General features: G+C 42.1%; 1 protein-coding gene across 2 annotated transcripts in view; it reads left to right on the top strand.

Moving 5' to 3' along the window:
• LPAR1 (lysophosphatidic acid receptor 1) overlaps positions 1-11,990 on the top strand; it is a 68,023-nt gene extending 56,033 nt beyond the window's left edge. For both annotated transcript variants that reach the window (XM_054288780.1, XM_054288789.1), the window contains exon 4: positions 10,180-11,990. In XM_054288780.1, coding sequence (XP_054144755.1) covers positions 10,180-10,481 — 302 coding nt within the window. In that variant the 3' untranslated portion in view covers positions 10,482-11,990. The remainder of the gene's footprint in view (positions 1-10,179) is intronic.
• Positions 11,991-12,899: the final 909 nt, after the last annotated feature.

Here is a 12,899-nt window from a genome sequence, read left to right as displayed (position 1 = left end):
GCTCCCCTCTGTTTTGGCAGTGCCATTTGTAGGTGCCTCCTTGATGGCCTGATAGCCTGAATAATGTCTGCATTACCTTAACACAGCTTGGATGGTGAGGTGTGCAGACAACTCAGGTGATAGTGCCATTCATGTGCAGTCTGTCCAAGGCTGCTTTTGCTTTAAGGCAGTAGCTTGATTTGTTATATTCAGGTGAGGACTAGAAAGGCTTTTCTAACTTGTCCTAAGGCAGGCAGATTTTCCCGAGCAGGTTTATCCAAGAGTGGCATTCCCTTATCCTTAGGGGCTTACCCTGTTACCCATTTCAATTTGGAGCTTGTTCTCTTCGTTTTCTGAAAAGCACAGCTGTCAGCATGGATTCTGCTTCTTAAAATCACTTTGTGTGACTGATCTTAATGCAGTTCCCTCAAAGGATGTCTACCACAGCTTAACCAGATAGCTATAATCAGATAAATGTTAGTATGGCTATATAAATTAAAAGCACACACAGTTTTCTTGCAGTTGAGGTAGAGCTGGTAACACTTGGTAACACTTTCTCCTACTCAGAGTCCGGTATTAGCATGTTAAATAAAATAGTTTTATTCCTATTAAGGGAACCGACAGAGGCTAATATTTTTCTTCTAATATTATTAGTTTAATCTTATGTAAGAATCAAGGCAGTCCTTTACATATTAAATTGCATCCACCCAGGCTTCATTTGGAATCTTGTGTTGCAACTGGAGCTTATCCAAACATAATACCAGTAACACTTAATGTCCTTAACAACAAAGGAAAATACAATTAAACAATCTCACATAGCAAAGTTGTTTGATATCTGCTAAATATGCTGTATTGTTTGAGCATAGCATTCTGACTATGTAGCAGAGTACCACAGAAGTTATATGGATTTCTGTAGGAAAAGTGGCCAGAACAGGGCTTTTTCAACATGGCTGTGAATTATTTTTCTGCGATTGGAAACTGCAGCTGCTAAAACAGCAGTGAAACACCCAAGTAAGTCCCAAGCACACTACACGTACCCTGCAGAAGCAGGCAGAGGAGAGTCCAGTCTGCAAGCCCTGCTTGCATGTGCCGGCTGTCCTGCCCTGGCCTCGCACCACCTCTTGCAGTGAGCCTTCACTTCTGCAGAAGCATCTTCATCTTTCAGGAGACCTGGTGACCCCCGCCTGAAGTCCCAAGTCATTCCTATGAGCAATCAGGGCCGCTAAAGAGAATCCTAACCGAGTTTGGACAAGGGGGTGGAAACAGGTCACCAGGTATGAGCTAAAGGTTGTTTATTGGACCCATTAGAGCACATTCAGAGAAGAGCCAAGATGATCAGAGGGCTGGAGCAGGCTGAGAGCATCGGGTTTGTTCAGCCTGATGAAGAAAAGGCTCTGGGAAGAGCCTACAGCAGCTCTCAGTACCAGAAAGGGGCCTTCAAGAACGCTGAAAAGGGACTTTTTACAAGAGCATGGAGTGATAGAACAAGTGGAAATGGCTTTAAATGGAAAAGTAGATTAAGATTAGAAATTAGGACAAAATTCTTTACTATGAGAGTGATGAGGCACTGGAAAGTTTGCCCAGAGAAATTGTGACTGTCCCATCACTGGAAGAGTTTGTGGACAGGGCTCTGAGCAACTTGATGAAATGCATGGCATCCCTTCTCATGGTGGGAGGTTAGAATTGGATGTTTAAGGGCCTTTCCAACCCAGGTCTTTCTGGGATTCTGTGGTTCTTGCTTCTAGTTTTCCCCAGATATCTCTTGCCTGCTTTTCTTTTTCCTGCAACCTAGGGAGACCAGTACCAGGAGCCTGTTATCAGCTGGGCTTAGGTGTTCATTTTCCAGCCAAGCTACCAGCACTGATTTGGGACTGTAGGAGTATTTGTTTTCAAGTTAGAACATAAAGACTTGTCTAGAACCCCAGAAAATTGAAAGAGACACCAAAATTTCCTCTGTGTGTCAGGTTTTTTGGCAACAGAGAAACTCCATGAGGACTACTGTTTTTCTTTACACAGAGATAAATAATCAGATTGCTTTGGCAACAGCCAAGCTTTTATTCAGACATGAGCTTCACATATCTTTATGGATTTAGAAATCAGTTGAAATGCTGACCACTGGCATTTAATGACTTCCTGTTTTTGTCTAAAATGCTTTCTATAGATAAAAGCCTTAGTTTCTCCCTTTTAAGAGGGGCAGTGCACCATCTCTCTCCTGCAGTTACTAGGTCAGGAGCAAATTCCATTTTTCTTGTGTTGAGGGATTCAAATGGATACAGATAAATCACAGCAGGATTAAGCTTTTATTTTTAGAATACGTTTTGCACATTCCTCTGTGCAATTTGTTCTTTAAAACCATTACAAGTACGTTCTAAAAGAGGGCTTTTCAAACACCTTTGGTTTGCAGATGTCAATTGAGAAACCCTCCTGGTCTCCTCCATTTGCTTTAGCACTGGAGTTCTCCTTCAGAGATGTCAGCTGTGCAACACTTGAGGGCAGCTGGATCAGCTGGCCAAAAACCAGTACACCCACTTGCAAGACTGCAAGCATCTGGTGGGGAATTACATCAGGTGTTAACCTGGGCTAGAGCTTGGCAAGTACCCATGAAATAAGCAGATCACTTCTGGTGGGTTGCTACTGCTCAGTTTCATTTTCTCTTCAGTTAGTTTTATTTTAGTTATTGGTCCTCCCCAGTCTTTTCTGCCTTTTTGCTGTTTCACACTGTCAAAGCTGCAGGTGCTACAGGGATACCACAGTGCTTGGGGACCGTGTGGGATGGGAAACATCCACATCTGGTGCCAGGCTCTGTGGAAGGACCACCTGGTGGTGTCCAGGTGGGACGCCATGCAGCAGATAGGATCTCCAGAAGGAAAGCCAGGAGTCTGAATGTCAGTATACCCTGCCTCCAGCACATGCCAGTGAGCACTCGGGGCAGTAAGCACAAGGTGCTGCAGAGAGCAAGGTCACAGAGATCCCCACAGTTGCCACTTGGGAGTCTGGCTGAGGGGAAAGCTGCTCTTCATCACCTGTGGTCTGGATTTGCAAAGTGAGGCAGGGAGAGAAGATGAAAGATGTTGGCTCACTCTGAGCTAAGGGAAGATATGATCACTGTAGATGCAGACCTACTGACCACAGGCATTTTGTGTCTGTGTATCTCCATGCTGCTCAGAGATGGTGGCCATGCAGCCAGCGATGCCAGAGGGATTATTGGCTAATGCTGTAGCACCATATTAGGTCAGATGTTTCTTCAGTTAACCCTTTGTGTAGCAGGTATAAGTGCCAAAGTGTGTCTGGTTTAAAAGAAAGACTTTAAAGATTTCACCAAGGTATTTATGTCTTTTTCAATAGGGGCAATGTGATGATGTGAGTGCTGGAAGAGAGCAGGTAGAGCAGAGGCCAGCCTGTAGCAAAGGAGTCTAGGTGCCAGCAGAAGTACCATTGGTAGTCAAGATGGTGTGTCCCCCTAGAAAGAGTTTTTTTTACTTTATTTTTTAGGAAATGAAATAAGGTGATGAGGACTGGATAGATGAAAAGACACACGTGAAATAGTACATATTAAGGCCCAGAAAGAGGTGATGGCAATATACACAGGATTTAACTCTTTGGGTTCGAGGCTTGCTGGTCCTCCCAGCTCAGCCAGAGCACAGGCAGAGCCCCAAGGCTGCTTTCATGTTAAGTCATTAACATGTTTTAAACCAGACAAATGTGTGAAGGTGGAAGCAGATGGGTTCTTCAGAGAAGGGATGATTTGTTGACAAAGATAGCCATGCCTTAAACACCAAAAATTCTGTGCACCTTCAAAGGTGAGAACAAATGTTTGAAGCAGACACATTCTGAATTCCTGCTGAGAAGAGGAAACACATTTTCGAGCAAGACATGATTTCTCTATTCCTACACAATCCTGCCATTATTTTGTACAAAGTCTGGCCAAACTTGCTAGCTGAAATTCCCAAAACAAGACTCAGCAAGGGGTTGGACTGTGCATGTGCATGTAGCTGTGGAAAAGTAGGGAATCACAGATCTGATGCAATACTAGCTTAACCAGTTTATTCTAAAATCTCTTTACAAAGCATGGGTACAGTAGACAGAAAAATCTCCCAAACCTGACAGTTACAGAATTCATGCAGAGTTAAGATATTTGATATAGCTGAGGATAGGGTTTTATCTATAACTTGCACATTTAGAGCAGCTCAGCTCCCAGGAGACTAGAACACAGATCCATAGGGATGGGGCATATATACTGTCATGAAAGACAAAATAGTAACTCGTATCACACAGCCTCTTTCATATGGTCTCTAGTTGTGTATTTTCTCTTATGTGCTCACATCCTTTTGCTTCAAATCATCTTAGGAAAGTATATGTAAGATAGCATTGCATGAATATTAATGTAGATTTTTTTTTAAGTTTGCATTGTTTCTCATTTCCTGTTTTACACTGTTTTACATCTTTCTTTCTGGAGATATTTCCTCTTTCTTTCACACACAGCCTCACAAGATGAAGGTTTGGCTTGAAACACAAAGGCACTCATAGTGTTAAAGTCTCCCAGAGGCACGTCAGAGAAGGCAGCATTTTACAATCAATCACTCTTTCATAATTCATACAGCTTTCTTAAATAAAGACACCTTCAATAAATGAAGCTGTTCTGATAGCACCTTTTTGAGCATGGCCATCCTTACCTCTACCCTGTAGGCAGCTCTCCCCCACCAGGGGTATTTTTCAAGGACTTTCCTTCACTGTCATCCTTCTCAAGTCTTTTGGAGTCTGTGGATTGAGAGGCAAGCCGCTCATATATCAAGTTCTTCAGAATTTTTCAAGTTTAGCAAACAATTAAATCTAGTAATCTGATCAAAATGTGGTAGTCACATTTTATCTCTTCACATGAAAATTCCATGGATCAAAGCAAACATTACCTCTATGTTAATATTTCCAGCAAAAAATACAAAAAACAACAACAGTGTTTTCATCTACCAAGAACTATTAGCATATATTGTAATAGTGTTGTGTCAAAAGTGGGAAAAATTACGTCAGACTAGAATTAGAAGAATCGCATCTACACTCTGTATGTTTAGAGCATGATAAATGCTCTTTGTGATCTTTGGCATCTATGGTCATTCATTCATTTTAGATTTCATGCTGTCATGTTTGTGTCAGGGGAAAACAGTACACAGCTGTAAACAGGCACTATTGCATACTTGCAGTACTCATCTCTGTTCAAGCCATGCACAAAACAATGCTCAGTGTGATAAGAAGGACTATTAATACAGTTTACAGATGGCTAGGACATGAAGAAGTGCAGTTGTGTTGCAGCTGATGAGTTTGCACCTCAGCTAGCATAGCAAGTGGCTTTCCCTGATGAGGGTGGGATTAAATCAGAATGTCGAAAATGCCAGGCACTTCTGCAGCCCTTTTTGGCTATGGTTTTGTTAATTAAAACAAATCATTCTCCCAGAGCATTGCATTTAGCCTGCACCAAGTGCAGAAGCACTCTTCTCCCTTGCTGGTAGCTGTGATAGCAGTGGTAACAGTGACGTTCAATGCCCTTTCCTCTCTCAGTCACTGTTGTCCCAGAGGAAGAGGGGGTGCAGCTGCCTGCCACCAGTACCACTCTGAGGGCAGGAGGGGATTTGGAGAGGACAGCAGATGGACAAGAGTAGACGGGCAACAGCAGCAGATTATAAACGTTCCTGCAGTTCAGCTGGAATGCATCTTTTCTGCTTTTCTGTCTTTGATATGCTAGTTCCGTATCCTATTCCTGTAATCCTTAAAAAACTGCAAATACAGGAGAGATTTTTTTTTCTTCTTCTCTCACTCCCTAAAAGAGGCCCTTTCAACATTTTTCCTCTCCACATAGACTGAGGAATTTGCAGGGTGAGTGTGAGCCCATGCCAGATATCAGGGTTAACACACAAGATGAATGGAAGAGAGCACATGAAAGGGACACAGTGTGGTTAAGGCAGAGAAGAAGGGTGTTTCAGAATAGGTGTGCATTGACAAGAGCTATATCCCTCTGGAGCCTCTGAAGGACAGCAGTGTATGACTTAGCAGAAGCAGAAGTGCTTCTTTTATTTTGCTTTTTTGAGTTAGAGGAAAACAAATGTTCACAGAATAAACACAGACATGGGCTCTCCAAGGCAAAAGACAAAAAAAAAAAAAAGAAAAAAGAGTGCTGCTTAGGAAACACTTTGCCTGCTAACACAAGAAGCTTCATGAGATGAGTAGCCATCCAGTCTGGTATCCTAGTAATGAGTGACTAGCTCATCAGTGTTTATTCTTGTGTAGCTTATTTCTTTTCTGCTGCTGGTTTTTGGAGTTGTTTTCTCTTTTGTTCTTGCTCTCACTGATTTTTGTGTGATTTATCATGGCTGGTTTCATATGCCTACTGCCTACAATAGTTTTTAGTCTCTTGCAATCAAACCTTACTGTGAGGCCTTGTCTCATTTACCCAAGAGTTTCCAACATCCAGCTACCATGGAAACATAATCTGCACTGTTGCACCAGACAAGGGCTCAAGACAGATGAGATGTAGTTATATTATGGACACTGGAAAGCCTCCAGTGGACTTCTATCACAGCTCTGCAAGACAGACAATGCACAAGGAGTCAGACTTTCATTTCTTATTGTGACAAGAGGTATCATACCTCAGCAGAAAATTAGATTAGGTCATAAGTGCTTTTTTGTAACTCATTCCTGCTGTAAAACATGCTTCTCAGTCTGTAGGGACCCTTCAATCTTTTAAGATGTGCTATTTTTCTGGTTGCCTCAAGCTTTCCTGTCTAATGGCTAGCCATTCACCCCTGATGGGCATTCAGCCTGATTGGGATTCCTTCTTCACCCAGCCCTCAGTGGCCTGACCCACAGGACAGACCTTGGCCGTGCTCCATGGGAATGTTCCTTCTGCTGCAACTGAAGAGCTCGTTTAGCTTCTTGCAGTGCCATCACCTTTGAAGGACTGCCAGGGCTGGCGGTGATATCGCAAGGTGCTCTCTGTCCAGGGAACAGTGCTCTTCAGCCACCCAAAGACATAAAGTCTGCACTTTTTTTCAAGTGTGTTGGGCTCTCCTAGTGCCAAAGACATAAATTTGGTACGATTCTGGCATATCCACAAAGGTTCAAGTAACTGAATGCAACAGATCTGCTTTGTATGTTATTGTAATTTAGGTTTGACCAAGTTTGTAAAATGTAAAGATGCACCTGGAAATTACTAATACTGTACTTCAGACTGCTCTCAGTTCTGATTCCGAGCAGAAAAACATCAGTATTTTGGTGTATGCTTAAGGCTCTCCAGTATATGGCAGCAGGAAGCTTTTGGATGTCTCGGTTTTATTAAATGTGGTATTTTTAGATCTTCATTCTTGGTGAAGTCAATTCACAACAGATTTCTGGGAGGTGAAGAATTTAATTTCACTTCCAGCTTACTTCAACAAATATTCTAAGTAAGAAGGGAAAAAAAAAATCAATCCTTGTTTTCCTTGCAGAAAAAGAATTCCATGTTTAACCAGATGAAGTTTCCTAAATCTGAAGTATTAAGAGTCTGACATTTATGTTTTCTTCTGTACCTAATTCAAGCATATCCTTACCTGAGTGATGCTTCTCAGTATTTTCCAGTGTACCAACAGTTAAATAAAATGATCAAAGCTGAGGCATTTTTGTGTAACCATTTACAAGCACTTAGTAAGCTACCAGAGCCATTAGCATGGGGGGATGTTTTGCTAGGAGCAGAAGGGTGACAACTTGCACAATGGTGACTTCCTTCCAGAGCTGGGTGGGAAGGCAACTCTTGTTTTTATCATTTTTCAGTGTAGCCTGAGCTGCACAGAGCAGTTAGTTGGTTGCTCAACCACAGTCCACTTTTTCTTGAGTGCAGCCAAGCAAGCCTCAGCACATAGGTTATCAGACCTGTCTGAGATACTGAGGAGCCCAGAGAGGCTCAGGAACTCCATCTGAGACAGGTGTTCAGTGCAGTGCAGTGCAGTGCATGGGGATTTTTCTGGATGACTTTGGGACTTTCTCAGAAGAAAATTCCTATCTGCCTCACCATAGACCTTTTTGTGGCTGTTTCTAACATATCAAAAATTATGCCAACAGAATGTTCTGTTATTCCTTAGCAACAGATTAAAAAAAAAATGGAAAATTGGAAGCCTTCAATTGCAACTTTGAACAATGCTATGAGAGCTTTCCTGCTAGCTCCATTGTTTCCACATTGGACTTTTCTGCTACAGGCCTGGTGAGGATGCTGTCATTGTCTTTTGTCCTTCACTGTAGATCCCATGACTCGCAGTGTTCCCATCTCTGATGTTGTTCTCCCAAGGCAGCCTATAGAGAAGAAAATACATGCTTAAGCTAAACCAAAGTGCACTGCTGCCTTACTAGCTAGGAGGCTGAACACAACATGCACAATTTCAACAGTGAGTTGTTGAATTTGAATTAATGACTTTGTTTCTGCAAAAAGCAGTTCAGCAGAGCTTTTCTGTGCAGGGGGCAGATTCTATCAGCATGGACAATGCTGCAAATAAAGAAATGCAGTTTTCTACTCTTATGGCAACAGGTAAAAGGAAGGGACAAAAGCCTCTAGTCCTTTGCATGGGTTTCAAGTACTCTTTTCTAGGACTGCTGGAATCCAAAAGAGCTGCAAAAAGACAAAAAGCTATGAAGGGGGTTCATGTGTTTGATGCCACCTCAGCTTGGGAGAATTTCATCCTCATGCTGTCAAATTGCTGCCAGGGACCCTAACAAAGTCATTTGGTGAGAGAGCTCAATGCTTTGACCTGGCAGCTGGCAATTCATCCCCCAGCTTCTTTCCATTGACGAGCATTGTTGGTCAGCAAAGCGATAGGCATTGAGGGGCACCATTAGTTGCAAGCAAACTCAGTTTAGGGATGCTTTTTGGTGTGTAAAAAGCCTGTGTGTGTGATTTCGTGTGTCTGTCCCCTGGTGTGTATTGCAGTCTTGCAGACCCTTTGGAAAATCTTCTTCTATTTGATCTACCTGGGTTTGCTGTCCAAACTGCACAGTTTACAGTTGTCACTGCCCAAGCTGGAAATTGCTGGCACCTTCTTGGCAGGCATGGCAAAGTCTGCCTGGTGTGGGAATTGACTTAGGTGCTAGTACTGCAAGAGGCCATCACTGTAATAAAAACAGGAGCAGTATATAAAAAAATAAATACCACAGCGATGGGAGAACCAGTTTGAAAACAGCACTCTCAGCGTAGTGCTGGGAAGTCCTTATTGCTGCTGCCCGTGCTAATCCTGCTCAGTGTTGATAAGATTTTGGTTTCCACCTCAGTAAAGCAGCCTGGAAAATCTCAGGAGCCCTGTCTTTGTTCTGACATGACTGGTGTGTAAGGGCTTCCCCAGCAGAGCTTATATTTAAAGCCTCTCTAACCTCCTGTAACTCCTGCAAGGAGTTACAATCTTCCTTTAATTCAGTACTCCCAATAAAGTACAAAGCATTTGACTTAATTTCTGCATTGAGCTCTGAATTTTGTTATGGGCTTTGTTCTCCTCAGAGCTTTGGAAAACAGAGAAAGGAGGGGGGAAGCATTTTAATCTGTGTAAGACTCTGTGGCTTTGACACTATTGAAGCCTGATGAGCCTCTGAATTTTGATTGAATAGACCCCTAAGAAAAGAAGTAGATCCGTTGAAGGACGGCATTTCAGTGCAAGAAGGATGTGTGTTTAGGACTTTCCATTACATAATGGGGCTGAAATGGGTTAACAAGAACCAGGCTTTCTTTTTCTTGAGAATTGCTGCCTGCACCACTCTTTTTCTTTCTCTTTTTCTTTTTCAGCACTCACAGAAAGGTTTTCTTTGTTGTTATTAGTTTGAGATGTAAATTGCAGTATTGTTTCTTCTGATCAAGAGATTGATTAGTCAGAGGTCTCTAGCTGAAGGGAAAAAATGTTCCTCATTATCAACTTTAAATGTAAATGTATTTGCCAAGCAGAGTTTCAGATGGTGGGGGGCTGGGACTGGGGCTTAGGGGTGTGTCTTGCTCTTTTGATGTGCTGCCCATAACCATTTACAGATCTTTGAAAGGCATCCCTCTCATTGGGTCAGTGAAAAGAGAGTGTGGGAACAATGATCCTGAAAGAGAAAATTAACCATTGCTGCTTCTATCTGGATGGTTCTTGTGGAATTTTGACAAGTAATGGTATATTAGTATATTCGTAGACTTTGTGTTTTGTCCATTCTTTCTCTTTCTAGGTGCTTTCATAATCTGCTGGACCCCAGGATTAGTCTTGCTGCTCCTTGACGTTTGCTGTCCCCAGTGCAATGTCCTGGCCTATGAAAAATTCTTCCTGCTCCTGGCAGAGTTCAACTCTGCCATGAACCCCATCATCTACTCCTACCGGGACAAGGAGATGAGCGCGACGTTCAAGCAGATCCTGTGCTGCCAGCGCAGCGAGAGCGCCAACGGCCCCACCGAGGGCTCGGACCGCTCGGCCTCGTCCCTGAACCACACCATCCTGGCTGGCGTGCACAGCAACGACCACTCCGTGGTGTGACACCACGGCCAGCCCCTGGCCCACACAGAGCAGCAGGCGTGGCCCCAGGGAAGGTAACCCACTCACGTTTTCTCAAACACTAATGGACTACAAGTGCATCTTTTCCAGGGGGCCTGGCATACCGGCGCAGACTGCCCTGCCCACAGGATTGGCCGTGCTGCAAAGCCTTTGATTTCTGCTTTGAAAAAGTAGAACGTGGTTGCTTTGCAGAAGAGGCCATCAGTGATCCACAGAAAGCCTTGCTGAGACTTTGTCGGACTTTGCTGCATCTTGGTGCCAGTCTGAATCAACTCTGATTAATTAAGCTTATACCTGCTTCACTGCATTTACATGTAGCCACTTAGTATTTTTAAAAAGGGAGTAAAGGGGATAAAAATATGCCTATCATTTAATAGACATGTAATATGTATCACCATCAGCATGCTTGTGATGAACATTTTCTGTGCAGGGAGTAAAACTGTGCTCTAGTCTTTGTATCCTTAGCCACACTGTCATAACTACAGTAAAAAGAAAAGTATTTTTTTCTAACACAGGCAACAGGAAGATGAGGGAAACTGACTCTTCTTACCTTCATTACTGGTGTTAGAGAATGCATGTTCTGTGTGTATGCAGATTGTTTCAATTATGAAAAAAAAAATCTCTTTGTAAAGTCTGCCGGAAAGTAGAAAAACATAGACTGTATTCCAGTGTTTGTTTAGATTATGAAATAAATAGTACTTTAGTCACAATGTATATAAGGTTCTTCTTTGAAGTACAGTATGAAATTTGTAACATGTAAGGGGTACCAAGTGTTTTATGGATAAGTTCTTAAAGTAGGATACATCCCTAAGGCTCTTAAAGTGCTACAGTCAGGTTGGTAGATTACAAAAGTTGTATTTATGGCATATTCTTGGAATGCTTTTCTTGTTCATGGCAAAAAGCATATGCATTTTTAATGGCAAAAAAGAAATGGTATGTTTTTATGGAACCTTTCCTATAACTGAAAACAAAACACCTTCTGCATTTTTGCACTGAGAAGTATTTGTAGGGTACCATTCAAATGATGCCTCCTTCATTTCAAAAGCAGTGGGCTACTAAGAACCAAGGCACAATTTTTTGTTGTGAAGTCAACACTTTATAAGATAGTCATCCAATGCAAATGACTGGACCATATTACAGATAATAGCCACACATGTACACTGTTATAAATACCTAAGCTAACAGGTGGGTTTTTTCCATATGAGACTGTTTTGAAGAGAAATGTCACTCATGTGAATATCAGTTACCAAGAATCACTGATAGTAAACAAAACTCATCAAGAAGGGTACATGTGAGCAAAGGTGGGATCTTGCTGATAAAAAACTTGGGACCTCTTTCCAGGAAACTCTGTGTTATCCTAACAATGTAAAATATATCAACAACAAATTCCTGGCGCTGTTTTCGTCATTGTAATTGCCTCTACAACGAAAAGGAAAAACAAAAAGGGGGGGGAACAAAAAAAAAAAAAAAAAAAAAAAAAGAAAAAGAAAAAGAAAAAAACAAAGGAAAAAGACTCACTCGCAAAAAAAATAACCCCGCAAAACAAAACAACCCAGAGATACATATCCTTCATTTTACCATACTGGAATGTAACTCAAGGGATGCTATTCTCCCATTAGGGCAGGGAAAAAATGGAGGGTGGAGGGTCAGCTCAGCAAAATCCAGTGTTTTCAACATCTCTTGCTTTGAGGAGATGCTTGGATTTTATGCTCCCAAGCAAAAAATTGCTTGGAATAGGCAGTTCCTTGCTTAGAGAGGGAAGAGAAACAAGTGAACAAATCCTGCCTCCACAGAATGAAGTGAGAGTTATGACACTGCTTTCAGTAAAACTGAAACCACCTGAACTGTCAAGCTAGTTTTGTGTGGACGCTGTGGAAAGTGGGGTAGGCAGAACGAATAAACATTACATTGTCTGCCAGTTGACCAAGGTTTTGAATATATCCACTGGCTTTGAACAAAACCAGTCTTTTTTCTGACTGTATTTGAGAGCAAGCGAATGTACAGATGGATTTGGTTTTATTTGCAGAACTGTAGTGAGAAACAGAAAAGCAGGCTGCATGAACTTTTTCATTTAAAAGCATCTGCTTGCTTATCCACTCATATATTTTCCTTAGTGCCTGCTTGATACTTGAACTAGTGCAGGTAAGCAGAAGAAAGGAGAGGGTAAGACTGCCTCCAAAGACAGATATCTGAGTCAAACAAAAATTTCTTTTTCTCAAGAATGCTTGGAGTTCCTTTCTTCCTTGGATTCAGCAAGAGCACTTCTTCCTGCCCCTAACATCCCCACGAAAGTAGAAGATTGTAGACACTTTTGGCTTGGCTAAGGTTTGGGGGTTTTTGAGCTGGGAGTTGTCCTTTCCATGTTCTTTTCACTGCTATTTGCATGCTATTATTGAATCT

The sequence above is a fragment of the Melozone crissalis genome, unplaced genomic scaffold (genome assembly GCF_028551555.1).
Source record: "Melozone crissalis strain CALT ecotype California unplaced genomic scaffold, PUWL_Pcris_2 ptg000005l_1, whole genome shotgun sequence".
Taxonomy (NCBI): Eukaryota; Metazoa; Chordata; class Aves; order Passeriformes; family Passerellidae; genus Melozone; species Melozone crissalis.
The sequence above is the reverse complement of the archived record's forward strand: the minus strand, read 5'-3'. Positions and strand labels throughout refer to the sequence as shown.